The following is a 22,599-nucleotide window of genomic DNA, read 5'->3' as shown; positions in this document are numbered from 1 at the left end:
ATATTTCCTTAATTAATAGTCCTATTTTAGAAGTATTTTTTTAATTGAACGGTAGAAAGAAAAATATTAATTAATTCTCTTACCATATATTTTAAGAGTCCCATATTTTAGGAAGTCTAGTTAATATAATAAAAAATAATTAAATAATAAATTTAAAAAATAGTGAAAAGACAGTTTTGTCTAAAGAAAAATCTTTTAACGAAGGGTAAAAAGTTCAAATCACTTTTCTAAGGGTCTTCACACTTTTAATATATTATATAATATTATATATATATATATATATATAGATTATAGATATAGATTAATATTTTTCTTTCTACTGTTCAATTAAAAAAATACTTCTAAAATAGGACTATTAATTAAGAAAATATTTCTATAAATATTGAGATGTACGTTAAATTAGAGAGTAAAACTGAGATTGAGGATGATCGTGTCCATTTCGGAGAATCAGTTTGGTTTTATGCCTGGTCGCTCGACGACAGAGGCAATCCACCTGGTGAGGAGATTGGTGGAGCAGTATAGGAAAAGAAAGAAGGATTTGCATATGGTGTTCATTGACTTGGAGAAGGCTTATGACAAAGTTCCGAGAGAGGTTCTGTGGAGATGTTTAGAGGCCAAAGGGGTTCCGGTGGCGTACATCAGAGCTATTAAGGACATGTACAATGGAGGGAAGACTCGGGTGAGAACGGCGGGAGGAGACTCAGAGCATTTTTCGGTCAAGGCAGGGTTGCACCAAGGTTCGACTTTTAGCCCGTTCCTATTTGCGTTAGTGATAGACGTGTTGACACGGAGTATTCAAGGAGAGGTTCCGTGGTGTATGTTGTTCGCTGACGACGTAGTGCTGATTGATGAGACGCGGGCGGGTGTGAATGAAAAATTGGAGGTTTGGAGGCAAACCCTTGAATCTAAGGGGTTCAAGTTGAGTAGGTCCAAAACGGAATATATGGAATGTAAGTTTAGTGAGGTGAGACAGGAGGATGATGTCGTGGTAAGGTTGGATTCCCAAGAGATTCGAAAGAGGGATAGTTTTAGGTATTTTGGGTCTATGATTCAGGGGAATGACGAGATTGATGAGGATGTCTCTAACCGTATTGGAGCTGGTTGGATGAAATGGAGGCTCGCCTCGGGAGTATTGTGTGACAAGAAGGTGCCACTAAAGCTTAAAGGTAAATACTACAGAGCGACAGTCCGTCCTACTATGCTATATGGAGTAGAGTGTTGGCCAGTCAAGAACTCCCACATTCAAAGAATGAAGGTAGCGGAAATGAAAATGTTGCGTTGGATGTGTGGACTTACCAGAGGGGATAGAGTCAGGAATGTGATAGTTCAGGAGAAGGTCGGAGTGGCTTTGTTGGAGGATAAGATGCACGAAGGAAGGTTGAGATGATTTGGGCATGTGATGAGGAGGGGCACGGATGTCCCAGTTCGTAGGTGCGAGATGTTAGCGTTAGATTGCTTCAAAAGAAGGAGAAGTAGGCCGAAGAAGTACTGGAGGGAAGTGATTAGACATGATATAGAGCAGCTTCTGCTTACTGAGGACATGACCCTAGATAGGAAGGTGTGAAGGTCGCGGATAAGGGTAGAAGGCTAGGTTGTGTGCATGGATTTAGTAAGTAGTTAGAAGAGCTCAGGTTGAGTCTGGCTAGTAAACCTAGGATTGGGTCCAAAGATTGGAGCCCGGTCAGGCGGGCGTGGGTCTCTTTCTCCTATTGCGCTTATTTATTTTATTTCTTATTGCTCTGACTCTATTTTTATCTGTCTAAATCCTTGTCATGTTATGCCATCCATCTTGCTTCCTATTTAATTACGCTTTGGTCTACTTTTCTTTATCTTGAGCCGGGGGTCTATCGAAAACAGCCTCTCTACTTCTCTGGAGGTAGCGATATGGACTGCATACAATCGACCCTCCCCAAACCCCACTTGGTGGGAAGACACTGGGTTTGTTGTTCTTGTTTAATGAATTTCGTGTACATCATTATTTCTGAAATTCCTTCAAAATAAAAATGTAATAGCCAATATTGTGGTATTTTTAACATAGAAGGGTGCTGCACCCAACTATATCAGTTTCTTATTAGTTGAGTCATCTGGAATGGCAAAGATACACATTCTAGATACACACTGATGAGTGATCTGGATATCCCCTCACGCACAAAATTAAAGATTTCTGCCCAACTTCACCCATCACTTTTCTGCAATGTCATTTGATGACTAAGTCAGTGGCCTGTCATCATTTACTATTTTAACACCATATATTAAAAGTCTTGCCCAAATTTTCAAACTTGAATAACTAAAGAAAAAAATTCTACCCTTGTCACTTTCCATCACTATCTGAAGATGAAACCTTTGTTGGGAGAACTCCATTATTTCTTATCAACTGGAAGAAATGACGAAGCTAAATCTGTTGCAATGGTAAATGGACATTATTCTTGTCACTTTAATAAATGGCCTCCATGCAGCCACCTACTGGCCAGCCAGTTCATGCAACTAAAACATCAACAATTAAACACTACATGCAGAAAAAAAATGCTCTTATTGCAGCTTTCTGTTAGCAAGGGATTTTTTCTTGTCCATTTTTTAAGTAGCAAGTTATAAAGCAATCAACGAGCACATCACCAGTATCAAAAAGGTAACACAAATTGAAAATCAACGATAACGAGCCAGTCACTGGGTATGCTATTGTGTAAACTATCTTCCAGCTTCCCCTTCAAGTACATTTTTCCAAATGCAAAGAGTGAACGATGAATACTCCATTGAACAATTGTTCCAAGGCAAATTTAGTGCACTATATCAAGACAGAGGAAGCATAGAAATCCTTAGGCCTAGAGTAACATTTACTCAGAATATACTTAATAATAAGCGTCAGCCATAGCTTTCATGCAAAGTTGCAAACGAAAACAACTTCTAAAACAATCGCCACAATTTTCAAAAGCACTTATTACTAAATACCAACCAACGAACTTATTCTGTTTCCAAATGTTTCAACCGTTAACTAAGTTACAAATGATTGGAGGTAAAAGAACAGCAATCACCTATGTCAGTGTTACAACAAACTCTGGAACATAAACTAAGCAACAAAATCTGCTATAAATATAAACAGTTTACCAAGCTTTCAGACTTCCTACACAATATTGGAGCTCAAATCTTCTGACTATGGAATTGTGTCAGCCCTATGGTGTCAAAGAATATTTTCCGGGCTCGGTATATGTTTTCTCCAACTGCTCAACCTTGTTGAATCTGAAACCCCTGATTCTTATTTCTTCTGGTATTGAAGTATCCTTATAGTCGACATTTTCAATTGACCAACCCTTGTTCTGCATAGAACCTCCCACTTTGACCTGTTAAAAAAACCAATAATTGTCGGCAAGTGTACCAACTATCAACCTAATATTTTCATCAGAAAATTTGAGTTCACGGGCGGACTAATTACAGACATATAGGTATGGTATAACAATTAAAAGAGATCATTGGTAGTGATAAACCCTTATAATGTCATCCGGATAATAGATTGATCAAGGACTTCAGACATACCTCGGCACCATCAACAGCCTCTATAACGAGAGCCCCATCCAGGGAAAGATCCTCGAGGGCAATATTACTTCCTTTGATTGCCATCATAGACTTTTGTGAAATGGAACAGTTTCCACTCACTTTACGTTTTACTTCTGAGAAAGTAAGCGCCCATTTCGGCTTCCATACAACTCGAGACCATACCTCCACCTCCTGCCCGTTAAATACTTGGATAAATGGATCATCAACCTTAACACCAGCCTGTCATAAAAAAGAGATGTGTTGTAATTGATGCACACACTATATAGACACAAGTTTACCAACTGAACTCAATAAACTCATATGAAACTGAAGCAGTGACTATTATGAAGGAGAAGTTGCCGAGTTTCCTCCTCCCTTTTCTCTTCTCCTACTACAAAAATAAATAAATCAAATTGGTCTCTTTACTTCTTCAGCGTGCCCATTCTATAACCTTAACTCGCCACTTCGTTCCTTTATACTCTATTTCTGTTTTTATATTTGTGCTTGTCATGGCGAGGGAGAAGCTAAAATCGATAGTTACGTCATTCACTACCGGCAGTGAATATCTCGCCGTATTGTCCCCTGATGGAACTGTTAAGAGTTTGGAACACAAGTAGTGGAAGTCTATTTGGTCAGTGGAGACCGGAGAATTCTGGAGACAGTTTTTCTTACATGGCGTGCTGTATTGTTGGAAAGAAGCGCAGAAACGAACAATGTCTATTAGTGGCTATTGGCTCAGATGATGGAAATGTTTTAGCAGTCAACATTTCCACTGGATTGGTAAGGTGGAGAAAAGATGGAGCCCTTCCTAGCGGAGCTGCAAGCCTGTTTTTTGTGGGCAAAGGTCGTAGGATTCATGCCGTTGCTGCGAATGGTTTAGTATTTGAGATGAACTCCAAAACTGGCGAAGTCATCAAAGAGTTCAAAGGGTCAAAGAAGCCCATTTCCTTAGTAGCTCATTCGACTAACGAGAAAATTATAGCTGTAGCCAGTGATAAGTTGCGATTTCTAAGTTCAGAAAGCGGGAAAGAGTTGCTCAAGTTTTCTCCTGATTCAGATGCTGCTCAACGTATTTGGCTATCTAATGATGCCCAATTTGCTGTTACTGCGGTGTTTGGTGAGAAACAACGTCAAGTGTGGAAACTTGATTTTGGGGAAAGGCTGCAGATTATGGGCATCTTGTTTCCATGAAACATTCTCCTGTAATGGTTGAATGCAGGAATAATTGCAAGGGAGAAGATGGTATTGTTGTCCTTGCAATATCAGAGAAGGGTGTTTGTTATGTTTGGAACTTTTGAGTATGTCACTGGTGAAGTTGCAAAGCCAATTATGATCACAGTAAAAGCCAGCAGAGGGGAGCCTTGATTGCTTATGGCTCTATTGAATCCTTGGAGTTTACATCAGTAGACATTTCAAGTCCAGGGAAGGATATCGTCACTGCAGCAGGAGAACAGGCGGAGAAAGAGGTTGCTGCAGTTCAAGAAAATGGTCATGTCAAAAAAGGTGCAGATATGGAAGTGGAAGATGCTAACTTAATCCAGAGAAGCAAAGCGACAAACAAACGACCAGCATCTGAACTGGATGTCACTGGTGCAGTGACTATCACAGATAATGGTAATGGTGAACCTATTGATGGAGTTCAGATTGATGATCTGAACGAGCCAACAATGGGTGAGAAACTTGCAATGCTCAATTTGGCAGACAATAATGAAGATCAAAGCAACAATAATCTAGAATCTGCTGTGCAAGCAAAGCCTCCCAAGTGCTGATTCAGTTCATGTTCTGCTGAAGCAAGCACTTCATGTTGATGATCGAGCACTTTTGATAGATTGCTTATACAGACAAGATGAGAAGGTCATTGCAAATTCGGTATCTCTTTTAAATCCTTCAGATGTTCTCAAGCTTTTATAGTCACTCTTGTCAATTATCCAGTCAAGGGGTGCTGTATTAGCTTGTGTCCTTCCTTGGCTGCGAAGTTTGCTTCTCCAACACGCTAGTGGAATAATGTCTCAAGAACCCTCTTTGCTTGCACTCAACTCTTTATATCAGCTTATTGATGCTAGACTTTCAACTCTCCACCAAACTCTTCAGCTATCAAGCTCCTTAGAATTGCTTTACGCAGGGACTATTGATGATGGTGATGATGAAGATGGTGCCATACAGCCCGTCATCTATGAAGATAACGATGATAGAGATGAGGAGGGTTCAGAAGTTACAATGGAAACAGAAAGCATCCCAGATGTTGAGGAACCAGAGGCTTTCAGTGACATTAGTGATCACGAAGGAAGTGATGGCACGAGCGAGTGAGTTCTAGCCAAGAAAGCCAGTTTTATGAGAATGGATACATCTTTTGGACAAATGCATTAAATGAACAACGGATCCAAATGGACAATTATGACTCAGATATCAAAGACATACAGAGTCAATAGAGGATACAATCAAGAGCAGCAGTTTTATGACCTGATGATTTTTGTTTTAAAAAGTATGAAAATATCATTCCATTTTGAGGCTCTAGAGGGCTATAGTTATTTATCTACCCGCCACTTTGTACCGTCATGTATGTGTGCGTCAAAGAATGAAATTAGAATTGCTATTCTCTGTTCCCTCTTCTGTAAGCTACTTTTGTATCTTATTTGTCTGGGGCATAGGTAATCGCTACACAATTTGAAGTCTAGTCCAGCCTTTGAGGTGCGGATTGAACTGCTATAATGTCTGTAGACTAGTGTTATCAAAGTTCTGCTACAACTTGATTATGAAGGAAAAGTTAGGGAATGTTTCAAGAGTCTATAGTTTGTCTTCCATACTATCTCATTTAGAAGTTACAGTACAAAAACTCTTTACAACATTTTTTCCATGGAACAAGCCCAAAGGTGGTGTGGAAACAGTCCATTGCAGGACAAAAAATTGCCTTATTATGGAGCAAAACAAAATGATATTTATTATTTACCCAAGTTAATGAACATAAGTCATAATTGTAACCTTATGTTTGAGCTTGCTCACCACTCATTCACAAATGTGACGAAATAATATGTTCTGATTCACTTTTATCTAACCAAGGATGGGCAGCAACTCTTCTTTTAAATCTCTTTTTGTCTTTTTTCTCTATTGTCTTTTCGTTGGTCTGCATGTTACTTAAAAGGTACAAGGACACAGTAAAAGCCCAAAATGCTTCTTCCGGATTCCAGCAATCTTTTCATTACACTGCCTCCTATAGAGGTTTGCACTACAATTGGTGCATAATGTATCAATACCCATAGGTCAAGAAACTCTGAAGAAGTTCAATTTTCTACTTGAATTCCCAGAAGGAAAGAATACCTTTCTTAGAATGAGGCTGTTAGAGCGATATATGGCCATTTCTCCCGAAGTTGCACTGTGGTAGGGATTTCCTTTCGGCACCTTCATTGTAAAGGAGACGATTGAATAACAGTTAGAAAGTGAATCACAAGAAATCACATCAAGAGCGATAACAATCTATAAGTTATGTTTAGTATCAACTGTCCAGAAAGACTTTTAAAAATGCCAAGCCCAAGAAATACAAGTCAAAACATAGGATTTAAGAACATCAGTATGCAGTTTCAACTTTCTTAGTTGGGGAGAGAGGGTTAAGACAATGGCGCGAAGGAGGAAAAAGTAAAGTAGAAGAAATATGCCACTGCATTTTTCACTTTTAGCAAGCTTGCCAACTAACTTATGATTCCAAATGCAAGAAAAACATTCCACAATGTCATCTCACAGACCAAAGAGAAATGTTGCCTCCACAAACATACTTTGGTCGTGATACTAATACCTACACAACTGAATAACAGTATCTGACAAGTATACCCAAGATCTAAATAACTCAGCAAAAAAGCTTGAAGCGAACTCATTCGAGAAAACACGCGATAACGATCTAAATCAGAAAATTTTCTGCTACCTATTTGATATAAAATTAACATCGAGTTCTAAGAAAGAAAAAGCCAGAAGCAACAATTCTTCATTGCAATGGCCTGTGTACTGAAAAGTTTCAGAATGGAGCAAAGGAAGGGGCCACACCAACCAGTAGGGACAAATATAATTGTTATATATAGTTGGCAATAAATCATCAGATCATTCAGTGAGAAGCAAGAACTAGAAGTAGGGGATGATGATTTTGTCATGACAATTAAAATGTCATGCCAACCCCAATTTAAAACATCTGTCACATTTACTGAAATTATTTTTTCTACATATGATAGCAGAATTATTTCAACGCAGAAAACTGTTCATCATACCTTGGCAGCATCTTCTGGGTTGTTTTTCACAGGTGCATAAGCAAGCCAAGCATCCATCACCTAAGTCATTGTAAGAAGCATTGTGATCTCCCCACTTGGATAACTTGAAAGTATATGACTAGCAACATATGCAACAGAATCAGAAGCCAAAAGCAATACTGGTATCTTCTACTTACAGTAAATCCAACTCTAGCTGAAGGAGGTAGCGTTTTAGGATAATCTTGCATCATGCATTCAAGTCGAGTTGAGGACTTAAAAGCCGTTTTGGTAGCATCTTTGTACCTTCAAAGAGATGCAAAAATTAGTCTAAAAGAGGTTAAGCAGCTTCTGAAATTGCAAAAATAGGATTTTTAACAACACATACACCCTGAAATTGTTGAGATTACGAGAAGCATTTACAAAATGACAACGGATTAACAAATGAACTATGACATTGGAGCTTTTAATCAACCCCTTCAATCGCAGTCCGAACAGCTTCACCCCCGCCTTTTCTTCTATTTTTTAGTTAAATGTGGTTTTCATGCCAGTTTGTGTGCACCTCGACCATTGCACTGGGTACCTGCACCTGCTACTTCCACCAACACAAGTACGGGCATTAAGCATATAAGAAGATTTCACCTAGTGTTTTTCACTCTACTGGAATTTGAACCCTGTCTTCAATGTTTGCACCCACTTCATTGACCACTATGCCACACCCTTGGGTGAATCACGTCCACATCTTTTGGAGTGACTTTTTTATCTGATTTAGATGCCCAATCAATTCATTAAGCACAAGCTTTTCACCAGCTTCTTGTCCAAAAAAAAACCAAAGAATTGGCAAGATGTAAGAATTTCCAGAATGAGTCGGAAAACCATCTCTCTTTCTAAGTCCCGACTCAGTCAACCCACCAACCCTTGAGAACTACATGCCATCGGATGTTATGTTCCAGTCTTATCAAAACGATAAATATCAACCTTACCGTCAAATGGGATCCGGAAAGATTCTGTGCAATATCCCTGTGAACAAATTGCAATACCAGTGTTCATCTAAGCAGCATAAACCCACACGAAAGTTCTGAAATACAAAGAAAGGCTCCGCGCGCTGCTACTTCATTAGCTTAAGAAATGTTAGCTTAGGATATTCGTACACATTCCAGTCCCACTTCTCAGTTGCAGGCTTGCAGCAACAGCTTTAGCTTCAAATCCATAGCCAGTATTCATGAGTTGGTATCCAATGTCTCCCCTGAAGGATACGAAAGCTTGCTGAAAGTTCCCTTCCCCTTTAAATAGATGTACTGTTGAATCCGGAAATCAAAATAAATCTCCTCCAGATCTTCAGCGGACAAAAAAACAGCCAACTTTCAAAAGTGAAGAAGCACAACTTCTATACTTCCAGGGAAATCAGCTGGATTGACTTTACAAGAATCTGTCTGCTGTATACATCCATCTTGGTACACTGAACAAAGAACTTGAAATCAACAGACCAAACAGTGAATAAGAAGATATGAGCTGTCATGGAATTATCATGGGTTCCACAACTTTTAAGGTAGATATTATAGCTAGAAGCTGAATAACAACGATAAGAAAGGGCAAAGCATCAAAATCCACACTCTCCACCACTTCCCCTCACACTAGGAATTGCGACATCACAGCACTCAATCTTCTCTCATCGACTTCTCCATCGCTGTCTTCTGTTTAAATTGATCTTAACAAACCCTTGAATCTCAACAGAAGTTCAAATCGGACTGGGAAAGCCATAGATGATGCAACTCCTAGGTGGATTAGATCAGAATAAACTCCTAATTTCTGTATATTGTAATGTCTTAAAAGCGAGAAAACATATTGAGTATATAGCATCTGAAGCTGATCAGTATTCTATTATGACAATGAAGTTCAGCTCATGTGCAATTAGTTTTTTTCATTCCTAGTAACAGACTAAAATTCAGTGGTTCATTTCTCTACATATTTCTGTCGTGAAAAAGTTTCCTGGAGTTACAGCAGAGAGTCAATACTTAATAAGAAGAAAACCAGCACATGTTTTCAAAGGAACAAGAATCGACAAGACACCAAAACATTGAACATTAAAGTCTTCAATGTAGAGAGACATAAGAGTTGATGTTTACTTAGGGTTAACAAACTCCTTTATCGCACCTCCTGTTTTTGTGAGCTCTTCAAGGTATGGGCCAATTTCAAATATCAACTGCATTGTAATGTCAACAGCCACAGGTAAGCAATAAATCACTTTTCAACTTGAAAGTACCCAAAATAGGAAAGTTATCGAGGAACTTGGCCGCTACAACATAAGTTGCATGACTAATCCAGCTGAGATCCTCCAAAGTAAATTGTACTACGTGCTCAAAAAATTATAAACCACTGTCATGAAGAAGTGGCCACCTCTCTATTTCTTATGAGATTCTCTGCCCAAACAACTATTTATATAATATATTTCTAGTAAGCTCTGTAATTTAAAGAATATGGCCATCTTTCTTAATTGCATTGGCATCTATAATTTTTCATGTGTTTCCTTGCATATCCTTCTAGGAATAAAATGCATATTTTAAAAAAAAAAAATTACATTAATATAATTTAGTAGTCGCGATTACGTCTATCGTAGACGTATAAAGGTTGAGGAGGTCAAGGAGGCTATTTGTAGAATGACGAGATCCCGGTGGATTTTCGGAAGAACATTGGCAGGGAAGGTTTAGGGTGGTTGACCGAGTTGTTTAACGGCATTTTCAGGATGCCGAAGATGTCCGGCGCTCGGAGATGGAGTACGATGACTCCTTTATACAAGAACAAGGGTGATATTCAGAGTTGCAACAACTATACGGGTATTAAGTTGTCGAGTCACACTATGAAGATATGGGAGAGGGTGGTTGAACTGAGGTTAAGGAGGATCGCATCTATTTCTGAAAATCAGTTTGGATTTATGTCAAGTCGCTCGACGACAAAGGCAATTCACCTCGTGAGGTGATTAGCGGAGCAGTATAAGGAGAGGAAGAGGAACTTACGCATGGTGTTTATCGAGCTAGAGAAAGCGTACAACAAAGTCCCTAGGGAGGTTCTTTAGAGGTACTTGGAGGCTGAGGTGTCCCTGTGGCATTCATCAGATCGATTAAGGACATGTATGATGGAGCGATGACTTGTGTGAGGACGGTGGGAGGAGATTTAGAGCATTTTGATTGCATCAAGGATCAACTCTTAGTCCTGTTTTATTCATCTTGGTGATGGATGTTTTGATGTGGCATATTCAAGAAGAGGTGCCTTGGTGTATGTTATTTGCGGATGATATAGTTCCGATTGATGAAACTCGGGGAGGCGTTAAAGAAATTAGAGGTTTGGAGACAGAACCTGGAGTCTAAAGGATTCAAGTTGAACAGGACCATGACGGAATACTTGAAGTGCAAGGTTGATCCAGGGAAATGAAGTAACTCACTTATTCGGAAAGGGGGGGGGGTTTAAGTATCTTGGGTCTATAATCCAGGGAAATGAAGAGATTGGTAAAGATGTCACACACTGGGGTAGGTTGGATGAAATAAAAGCTCGCCTCTAGAGTTTTGTGATAAGAAGGTGCCTCCTAAGCTTAAAGGCAGGTTCAATAGAGCGGCAGTCCGACCGGCCTTGTTGTATGGAGCGGAGGGCCGGCCAATTAAGAACTCCCACATCCAAAAGTTGAAGGTGGCAGAAATAAGACTGTTGCGTTAGATGTGTGGACTTACTAAGGGAGATAGGGTTAGAAATGAGAGACATCCAAAATTGAATGTGGCAGAAATGAAATTGTTGCATTGGATGTGTAGACTTACTAGGGGAGATAGGGTTAAAAATGAGAGTGTTTGGGAGCAGGTGGGAGTGTCTTCGGTGGAAGACAAAATGCGGGAAGCAAGCTTCAGATGGTTTGGGCATATGATAAGGAGGGGTACCGATGCCCCAAGTCAGAGGTCTGAGGGGGTTGACTATGGATGGTTTCAAGCGGGGTAGAGATGGGCCGAAGAAGTATTGGAGGAAGGTGATTAGACATGACATGGAGCAGTCACAGTTTACGGAGGACATGACCCTAAATAGGAAGGTGTGGAGGACGCGGATTAGGGTAGAGGGCTAGTTCGTTGGAGTGAGACTTACCTAGTAGATAGGGATGCTTTGTTGTAGCCATGCTAGTAGTTCTAGTGCTATGCGCATATCTTGGGAGTTTCTTGTTCATGGGTTTTGGGTGCTTTTGATTAGATAGGGTATAGTACTACTCCGTGGATGTTTTGTTTTTGTTTTTCTTTATGCATATGTTATTTCATCTTGTCCTATGTTTTATTACGTCTTTGTATACTATTTTTTTTGTCCTGATCCGAGGGTCTATCGGAAACAACCTCTCTACTTCTGAGGTAGTGGTATGGACGGCGAACACTTTACCCTCCCCAGACCCCAACCCGGTGGATATACACTAAGTATGTTGTTGTCGTCGTTGTCATAGAATTTAGTAACATATTAGGATGTTATCCTTAGTTCCTTTACTGAAATCAGTCTGCATGTTAAAATCAAATCTGCCAACATTGCAAAGCAATAATAGAAGAAGCTCGGTGTAGGTAAGAAAAGAGACTTTTCCATCTTCTAGTAAAATATCTAAAAACTAACTTTATTGATCCTCGTGAATTTATATTTTGAACTAGGATGGTAGACGAGTCTCATCACCAAACATTGTTTGGAAGATTAATGACACAATCGCACACTGACAAATCAAGCCACTGCCTACGATGAAAACGAGGCTTCAACCAGGTATGGAGATGATTTTAAAACAATTTTTTGTTTCTTTTCCCAAGAAGAAGTCTGTCTACTTATCTGGTTCTTAGCGGAACCTTTCCCATTTTAATTTTTCTCGGTTTCTTACATACAGGAAAATTATCCCAACTTTCATCTAATCATTCTTGTGGATTGCATATAAATTGTAACCAATGAGGCACAAAAAGAATCAAACATAAAATGCATTTATATGCTGAAGGGTCAAAGAAGAAGGAAGTAGATCCAGCTGCCAATTGGTCCACTTATAGGTTATTATCGTGTTATTGTTACCCAGAACCCAAAGAATGGATCTTTCAATGATAGTTGTGACCACAGGGATCATTCTGTATGGACCAAAATTTCCACGAACTTGGGGAATGCCTGGGCTATTATACCAAGTGGTAAAATAACTCCATATGTAAAATAATACAGCAAATAACTTGAGTCATCACTCATCACAGGGAGAAAAAATGGTAAGAAAGAAAAAAAAAGACAATTCAGCATATAGACTACCACATACTTGATTTATATTCCCAGGAAAAGGTGAATAGCCTGTTTCAGAATTGACATCGCCATCAGGATATCCAGAAGCTCTAAGCAAAGGATCGAGCTGGTTGTATTCCACATTAATCACCATTGTTCGCCCTAAAAAATATTTTTCAATTGATATTATTGTCAGATGGAAGCACAGACCTTCACATGAACTTTCTCAAATAGTACTCCTTCCATGTTCAACATCAATTCTTTTCACAGTACTAATCTAAGCACAAAAATCATTAAAACCCGAATCCAAGAGAATAAGTGCTGGAGAATATCTCAAATAAAACAGAGAATATTCCAAATCAAAAGTTAAAACATACACATTAAAAGAGCTAGAATGTTCCCCTTGTTGGAGAACATAATCTATGTGCCTAATGAGTTACTCTTCATAGGGCAGAAGCAGCCCAACTTATTGTCACTTGGCCATGCAGTTGGCATTGCTCGATTCAATTTACGATGTATAAGGAACTACTTGTTTTCTTTTTATGTTTTGATGATTCAGCGGATGGAAGTCATTTTGAGACCCTCACACTTTGATAGAGGTTGATTTCAGGCCCATACCAACTTATTTAATTATACATAGCAGGAAGATTACATGAAAGTCCAAATCTGCGAGAGTAAAATAGGTTTGAATTGGCAAGTAGCAGTTAAAAGGCTAAACATGACTTCAAGCTCCCAAGAGTTCAGTATTTGTACTTGGTACAGCTGATGATGAATGTAAAAAGAGCACCAAAAGGATCAAACATTTTACTATATCTGTTTTATCTATTTAATTTTCATTTCAAAACCCTTTTTTTGCAATTTTAAAACTCAACTTCAAACTATCTAAATCGCGTAATTTCTTTGATAACTCAACTCTTACAATTGATTCATGATGTATATAGAGAAGCCTCGGAAGAAAAAGTTGAGTCAAAACTCAAAAGCTAAAGGTCATGGGGTCAATTATGTAATTAGTCCTTTCTATTTGTGAATTACAACTGTTCAAATAATCATTTAAAGTTTTTAACTATTATCTTTCCTTAGTTGGTTAAGGGACTTCCTATACTGCATAACACCTTATTTCTAGCATTTGTTCATCACATTATCCACGTCTACAAATTTCGATACTCAAAGTTGTAATGAAGTAACTCACCTGCATGCAGCCACCGCCTACTTTATACCTCAATCAGATCAAAAGATGTTTGTTTTCATATTATGATCAATGAGGAGCTATCTCAAAAGTTTAATTCAATGGAGGATAGGGATCACAAATCCACATGGAATTGTCTTGCACTTATAATTGAACTGTCAGTGTGATAAGAATTTTTCAAAAAAAGAAACTGCAAGGCTTAAATATTTATGAACCAACCAGAAAATATTTCCCTTCAGAGGAGCTCGGGTCAGTTCAGATATAGGGGGTACACGACCCTTAGTGGACTAACCTCCTGTCAAACTATTGCTAAACACCTGGCCAAGTGGCCCACTTGCACCATATATGTATGTAAAAGGTGATATCAGCAACCAGGAATATTTCTTCCAAAAGACACACATAGTCCACAAATTTCTCAGGGCTATTTTACCTTAAATAACTAAAAGTTCTCTCATCTTCGCCGATTTTTATTAATAAGGTCAATTTCTATTTATAAGTACCAACAAGGCACAGAACAGTACAAATATTCCCACAGCTATACCTCTCAGCTTCAACTTGTTTTTAGCCTTTAGAGATCCGTAGTTTTTGAACAATAAACAGAATCAATTTTTTCTCAGTTATAGCACGTCTAAGATTATGTATATGTTCTCCTCCCCTTCTCCCACTCATGCCACGTAAAAGTGGAGCCTCAGGTACAGAAGCAAACAGGAATGAAACAGTCAGATCCTGAAATTCCTCGTCTCTAATTACCTTCACAAAGACCAACTTCAATGCTGTGGGAAATTTATAGCTGACCAACTAGGAGCATATAAACCAACTGATTGGAAATATTCGAAGTATCCTAATATTTTTGCGACCGGCTAAGAGCTTTGGCTATAGATTCAACCACCAACTTTACGAAGTTCAGGTTACGAAAGCAGGAAACTGCCCATGGCTTATAACGCCCATTAGATGAAATAATTTCTGCCACTAAAATATAGTTGTAATAAACAACTGAACAAAAAAAGAAGCTCATACTCTGACCCGTGCTTTTTTTCTTTCTTTTCAGCATTTATTATTTCTTTTCTGACCTTTACCCTGGGCCACTACGAAATGCAAAGATAGATGTAAGCTACTTATCTACGCACCATCTGAATGAGTAAGCTTGGTAATGCCACCAATGGCTTCTTTTGCTTTCCGAGGAACAGCGAGAGAATTGACATGGTATTGTTTTGTGGTACTGACACCTAGTGCAGCTGGAATTGCCTGGAAGAAAACGAAATGCACAGTTTGATAAAATTGGCCTAACATAATGAGCGGAATACAAAACAATTTTTTTTGTTTTGAAACTGGTAACTCTCAGAATATGAAACAATTGAAAAAACAAAAACAAAAAAAGAGAGAGGCATTCAACTAACCTTGAAAAGTAAACCATTGGTGTCTTGGAAAAACAGGACCCATCTTAAGCCTGCATCATGCCTAAATTGCACAAAATTTGGACACTCAAATCACAGAAATACGTTAACGCTCTTTCTCTTTTTAAGTGAAAGCACCTCTTAAAAAATCAATACAAACTGGATGCCCTAGTGATGTAGATACAGGCTACATTAAAGGTTAAACATCAGCTTTTATTTCCACAAACGATGGAAAAAAAATCCTTGAAAGTACGATTTATCACTTTTTTACTTCAAAGATGGATACACTAGAAGCTAGGGTCCGTAAAGGTATTATGTTCCATGAATTTCATTTTTTTCAAGTTCATTGGTTCATCCAGAATCACATCAAAGTGGATGAGAATGACAAAAAAGAAAGAAAAAGATGGAACAGAAGAAGCAGGGAGAAGGAGTGAAAACATACCAAACTTTAAGAAGGCCACTTGAGTAAAGAAGTGAATGGACATCACCATGGCCATGAGGTTTGGTCTGATAAAGCAGAGGAATGGACGAAAAATCAAATAACTAGAAGCACTTTCAGCTAAAAGTTACAGACATCAATTGAATACAAGAATACTCGTATCTTTAAACCTAGGAAGATTTTTAATCATAGAACTATCCACCTGAATTCTATATTTATTACTGGGGTCTAGAGCAAGATGTGCTTCATTATCATCAAAACAAGCAACTTTTTCCTGCAAGAAAATCAAGAAATATGTAAGTTCTGACACTATGAGTTATATTCTTCAGCAAGATCAGTTGCTAACCTGTTTAAGCAGTTTCACTTGTGTGGGTTTCATTCCAAAATAAGAGTTTTTCTCTAAGAGCTCCAGAGTACGTAAATGTGTGTCATCTGACGTCATAATAGCCAAAGGAATCTCCGCTCGGCAGTCGCCTAGTTACAAGGAAGCTTTTAGTTGCCAGGAAAGTCCTAAACTTTTATTGTATTAAGGATATGTATCATACTTTTAAGTGCCTCGAAAATGATTTTAGCAGGTACCTCTATGCAAAAAGACATTCTTTTCAGCCAATCCTTTTTTAGCTTGTGCCAACTTTGCTAAGCCAAGCAAGACAATTCTTAATACCCTTTTTATCCAAAAAAAGCTTTTTTTTTTTTTGTTTCTATTGCTGCTGCTTATCTCAATCCCAAGCTAGTTTGGGCCGGCTATATGAACCCTCATTGTCCAAAAACTTTGCGCATAGGATATAAGGTTTAAATTGCCTCTACATTTTTAAAGGGTTTCTAAAGAATCAAAATCTTGGCACCAGACAAATAGAAACACTGGCCAATAAATTTGGAAGCAGCTTCATAAATCTTAAACTTGTGCTGGATCCCTAACTCAACAATCCCTCCCAGCCTCCTTATTGAGTACCTAACATAACAGTTGAGGGAGAGATATCTCACGGAGCTAGGGATTGCCACCTATATTTTGTTGCTTTACTTGGCTAGTGGTCTGATGAAAACTTGGGATAAAACACGAAGCAGTTTAATAGTAACACGAAGCAGTTTAATAGTCATCTTCATCCCTAATGGATATTTACAAAATTATAACACACATTTCTACCAACCTCTGGCGAGGCTGCACCTGGCTTCTTGAAAACCAAGAATAGATTCAATATAATGTTGTAAGAAGCATGTCCCTGTAGTTGTTTCTCTAGGAAGGGCCACCTGCAAATAATTAGAACGAATTGTCAGAAAACTCAATCTTATGCAGCCACACATCCTTAGATTAGTAGTTACATGGTGAAATGACAGACTACAACTATCAATAAAGTTGCAAAAGATTCTGCACATTTTACCTAATAAAGAAAAAAATCGAAACAATTTCTAGACCAACCACATGAAATCTTTACGTGCTCTACCTTTATTCCATTGTACCCAAGACGTTCTCCGAGGCCTCCAGCAACAAGAACAAATGCAGCCTTCTGTGCTTCTTTGATACCAGCCTCCTCAAATTGAACAAAACTATCATCACCATATGTCAAAACCTCTCCTAATGGAACCTGCAGAAGTTTGCATCCATCTTAGATTGCATCACTAATCGAGAGCAGAGCATCAAACCGTTTGTTTTTAAGAGCCCGTTATATAAGTATTAATAAGGTGATCAATTACTTTCCAAATTTTTCAAGGTGTTCAGAGGAGCGAGCAAGAAAATATAATCAAATTCTAACCACATCGAGCATCAGCTATCATATTGCACAAGAAACACAAGGAAATGTGTTGCTAGTTTATCCAGAACGATAAAGAACATCAAAATGGTTTTTGATCAGAACCTAAGGCTGTCCAAAAAAAACCATCAGTTGTCAAAAGTTCTTTTTAACAAGCTACCAACAAGGTATGCTGAAAGGAAAGTTAAGTCCAAAAGACTTGATAATCTCAAATCACAAAGCTATGATGGATACTCTATTCACCCTCTAATCCATTTAAAGCTGTGGACACGGTTTTTTTTTAACTCAGAATGGAAATTTCTGCTCCAGGAAACCGAGTCAGAGTTAGCACTTCAACTACGAATAGTCAGATAACAAGCCTCATGCAATTTTTATATAGAAAATGAACTAGCATCATCTCAATTTCACAAATCCACATGAAAGACTATTGACAGCAAAAGATTATTCCAAAATAAAAGTACCAAATTTGAATTTGGAGAGATATATCACAATATCCTGAAAAGGAAAAAGAAATAATCGGTTTGAGATTAAAAAGCAAAACCTCATTGATTTGACCTTCAGTAAAGGATTGAAGCACCTAAAAATAGCCAAAATCTGCTAAACTATGATGCATTTCAATATGTCCACAGGACCAGTAGGCACGGCAACCTAACCAAAGTGAATAAGGTAGTTTTGGGATCTTCTACTAACATAACATTCACCACTACTATCTGCCACGGTTGTACCTTAAGTGTTTTTTTAATTCTCTCATAATCTAAGTAAAGAATAAATTATTGCAGCATGCATAGTACCAGGAGAGAGTAGCTGCATGAAAAATATTCGTGGGATTTGGAAGGATGGCTCTTCTTTTATGAGCAACACCAGCACTAATTTCTAACAGATATAAAAACCCAACTGCCACTTCAAGACATGCACTCAATCCAATAACTTGGATAAAAACACAACTTGATCTGTGTGCTGCTTGATGAAAAAAGTTATAATCAAAGTTACTTTATACAGCATGATAATTAGCAAATAAGTTTTGCTGAAGCAGTAACACGGGATTCAGTTACTTACTGAAGGTGTAAAACCATCATAAGGGTTTTTTCCAGCCTTTGAATCAGCTAAAAGCTCCCTAGCAGTGGTAATGTATGCTGCCAGACCCCCAGGGTAACTTGAATTAAGCTTAGCAATCTGAAACAAACAATAACACTTCAGTGCTCATAGCTATTAAATTGAACTAAGAAGTGAATTCAAGCATAGAACACATGGAAACAAGCTCAAAAGGAAACGATAACATTTCCGGCAGTACAAGACTGCCATGAAAACATCTGTACAATATTCAACAAAGACAATAAACTCCGTTTTGACTACTTCACCTCTTGAATAATTAAGCAATAAATACTTCACATAAATTGTCATATAATCTATTAACTAAAAAAGACAAACAAAATCAAGTTTTTATTTGCTGAACTGCGAACTAAAACCTTTATCATCCCGGAATAGTGATATTCACAATGTCAGTTACCACGACTACCTAATGGGAGTTTGAAATTGCTTGCACTATTCAAATTCAAATCAAACTCAAAGCCTAGTTGGCCAGTTTGAATTACTTAACAGGAAAAAAAGAAAACCACAATTGAAAGCCTTTCTACTGGCCTGGATTGACTGAATGCTCACTGGGTAACATGCTATATTTCCATATAAAAGGAACATCGAGATCGCTATATCCCAATTCTGGTCTAGTCATTGCCATCATAGGAGATATCGGGGCCATGATTGGAAAAATCTTCCATGCCGGCTTGGTTCCTAGAATAGGCGAATGATTCTCCTAGTGGAGGGTTTCCTAAGCACCATGTTTGCGATGCCAATATGATGCAAAATGGTGCAGATTTTGGTGTGTACATCAACACTGCACAAGAGTTTGATGGGAGTGATTCTGGCACCCGTCCTGATAAAGCTGTATTGTGGGGTACAATATGGGCCACTGCAAAGACAGTGAAGGTGCATCGTGCTGCAACTATAGCATTTCCCTTATTAGTAGTAGAGACACTTGCAACTAGGATGAAGGAATTCTCCTGCATTAGGTACCAAGGTTGACATTCAAAAGTTGTACTTCCAATTACATATGAGCTGATTTATCAGATTCAAGAAAAAAATTGCAGAGAGGTTGAGGACTCAGAAGTTTTGAAGCCAAAGCTACTCTGTGGTATTCATTCAGAAGCCAGCACCTGGAAAATTCTAGTTCTGGTGTGTCTTATCAGTTAACGCCATTTATAAAGCCAGTAAATGGTTCAAAATGATTCAGTTTTCCCCGGGTATCGTCGGAGTGCATTAATTAGGAGAGTGTGGAGATCATTGGTTGGGATTGGTTTAAGTAATCCCTTATCACAAATAAGCATTCTTTTGAACTATGCCATATTGGGGGTATCTAACAGAGAACTTGTATTTAAATCACATTTGGCATGTTGCCTGTAATCCAAAATCCACCAGTAATACTGAACTGACCACCAACATAGACTCTGATCTGGATTTATTGGTTCTTCAGTACTAATATTCCCACTAAAACTACTGAGGATAAGTATCCCTTTTAAGATTTCTCTCTTTGGGGTACTTTTCATACTCGACAACATGAAAGTAAAAGTCTTGAACGGAGAAGTATAATTACGTGGGTCTGATTATTTGGTTTTTGTTTTTCTCCAAAGGAAAAAAAAAATTACTTGAAAACTAAAAGTTGATCATAGTGTAGCCAGTTTATACATGCATACATCGATACCAGAATCCAATTCATCAAAACAAATGTAAAATAAAGGGCATTCCAGTGCACAAAGCATCCTGCATTCACACACGGTTCAAGGAAAGGCCACAACCTACATTAAACATTCAATGCATCGCAAAAAAAAAAAAAAAGGGAACAGACCTGATCAAAAAAGGCTCTCTTGTCATCATCATCATCAACTCCAGGTTCGGACCAATGTTGAAACAAGTGAGTTTGCCCCATCTCCACCAACACCTTCGCCAATTCTACCTAAAATCACGCACACACACACATTACTCTGAATTCAACAAACAAACAGATTTTAACAATAAAGTAAAAAATCCAAAGGTAGGGGTACCTGTTGAGGGAAGAGAAGAGAGAGGTTTTTCTGTAAATTGGGAGCAATGGAAGCCCAATCACCAATGATGTTAAGCTTAGACAATTCATCGGCCGTCGATGCCATGTTACCGTCGCCGATTATTTTTTTTGGTAAAAGCGGAGGAGGAATATACAACTGGAAAAAAAAAAAAGGGAATAGTAGAAGAAAATATTCGGTGGAAATAATAAGAATGATTTTTTTGAATATGAATATACCAAGATCTGGGACTAAAAAAGGTGGGTGAGTGACCGCAACAAACGGTGACAACGCTTGCTGTTTTTGGTTAGTTTAGTACCTCATAGGGATGGGGATTGAGTAGACCCATAAATTCTAGTTCGAGTTCTAGTAGTAACGTGTACAAATTGCAAAAGATCAGTTTCAGTAACTTGTATAAATTCTAGTTCGAGTTCTAGTTGTGGATCGGTTATACTGAGACTGGGATCGATTATATTGAGTCTATTTCGCACATTATTATTTTGATTATTAAGGTCAGATTTTGTATTTATTTATGTTTATTTATATTCACTCTTTCTTAAATTATTTGACATATTTATTAGTCTTTTGATTTCTTCTTATTTGTTTTATTCGCCTTCTATCTATCTATATATCTATCTCTATATATATATACGCACTATATTAAAGTGTGAAGGACCTTAGAAATATTATTTAAATTTTTTGCTCTTCGTTAAAAATTTATGTTTTAGATAAAATCGTTTTTTTACTATTTTCCTAAAATTGAAGACTTAAAATTAATTAAATATTTATAGTAAAATCTTTCTTATTAAAAGTCATCTAAATTAATAACAACTAATATTTTTTCATTAGTTTATTTAAAAAAATTTAGAAAAAAATATGAAAATATTAGAATAAGAAAAGTATAAGAAGTACCAAGTTTTTAAAAGTTTTAGGTAAGTAATCAAAGATTTTTAAAAAAGGATTTCACTTTAAAAATAAGAAAAGATTTTAAATATATATAAAAATAATAATAATAATAATAATAATAATAATACAAATATGATTTCAAAGCGATGCGTCTCTCTTAGCCTTTAGCAGCAAGAAAAAGAGTATTGCGTGACAAATGCAAAAGTGATGATCCATTAACCACTTGAAACCTTTGATGATAAAATATATATGTGCTTACAACAAAATATGTGTTATGTTTACATTATTATATTAAAGGGTGAAGGATCTTTGAGAATTGATTTGACATTTTGCATGTCATTAAAAATCTTTGCAATAGATAAAATCTTCTAATTTTGAATAATCAAAAGTTAAATGTGGGATGCACGTGTGGTTAGACTAGTACTATACTAAAAGTGTGAAAGGTCTTACAAATACTATTTAAATTTTTTTATTTTTCATTAAAAATCTTTGCTTAAAACAAAACTGTTTTTTTATTTTTTATTTTTATGATATTAAATATTAACTATAATAAATATATTAAAAAATAAATGAAGAATATTTTTTTATTATGATTAAATTCCTAAGTTAATTACTTCAAGAAAATAGCCAGAAAAACTTTTTCCAACTAAAAGTAGCTAGGTCCAAAAATTTTACGCAAACAAAAAATCTAAAATTTCCTGTTGGCAAAGCAACCTTTAGGAGTCGTTTGGTTGAGAAATAAGTTATGCTGAATTAATTATGTTGGAATTAGTTATATTGAAATTAGTTGTTTCAGAATTAATTATTTTGATATTATTTTTTAGTGA

At 37.3% G+C, this 22,599-nt stretch overlaps 1 protein-coding gene and 1 pseudogene across 2 annotated transcripts; one reads left to right on the top strand and one right to left on the bottom strand.

Annotated features, from left to right (window-relative positions):
* Window positions 1–2,919: 2,919 nt before the first annotated feature.
* LOC107852493 (UDP-sugar pyrophosphorylase) lies at window positions 2,920–21,332 on the bottom strand. 2 transcript variants are annotated; one of them, XM_047410357.1, is made up of 18 exons: window positions 21,186–21,332; window positions 20,870–21,025; window positions 20,674–20,781; window positions 18,831–18,947; window positions 17,469–17,609; window positions 17,175–17,274; window positions 16,373–16,500; window positions 16,229–16,300; window positions 16,030–16,094; window positions 15,591–15,651; window positions 15,321–15,438; window positions 13,045–13,169; window positions 9,881–9,957; window positions 7,955–8,060; window positions 7,779–7,838; window positions 6,844–6,924; window positions 3,529–3,768; window positions 2,920–3,335 (listed from the first exon to the last, which is right to left on the bottom strand). In XM_047410357.1, exons 1-18 carry the CDS (start codon window positions 21,213–21,215, stop codon window positions 3,168–3,170), a joined length of 1,953 nt encoding a protein of 650 aa, XP_047266313.1. In that variant the 5' UTR covers window positions 21,216–21,332; the 3' UTR covers window positions 2,920–3,167. The 2 variants fall into 2 exon arrangements, with proteins under 2 accessions (XP_047266313.1, XP_016553012.2); XM_016697526.2 differs by having other exon boundaries at window positions 21,106–21,322.
* On the top strand, window positions 4,038–5,835 carry LOC107852471 (annotated as a pseudogene).
* Window positions 21,333–22,599: the final 1,267 nt, after the last annotated feature.

Source organism: Capsicum annuum, chromosome 4, assembly GCF_002878395.1.
Source record: "Capsicum annuum cultivar UCD-10X-F1 chromosome 4, UCD10Xv1.1, whole genome shotgun sequence".
NCBI lineage: Eukaryota > Viridiplantae > Streptophyta > Magnoliopsida > Solanales > Solanaceae > Capsicum > Capsicum annuum.
This window is presented reverse-complemented; position numbering and strand designations above follow the sequence as displayed.

Coding starts and splice junctions, on each gene's coding strand:
- LOC107852493 (XM_047410357.1), bottom strand. CDS start 21,215: ATGGGTCTACTCAATCCCCATCCCTATGAG. Junction 21,026..21,185: donor TCAATCCCCATCCCTATGAG/GTACTAAACTAA, acceptor TTTTTTTTCCAG/TTGTATATTCCTCCTCCGCT. Junction 7,839..7,954: donor CAGCTAGAGTTGGATTTACT/GTAAGTAGAAGA, acceptor ACAATGACTTAG/GTGATGGATGCTTGGCTTGC.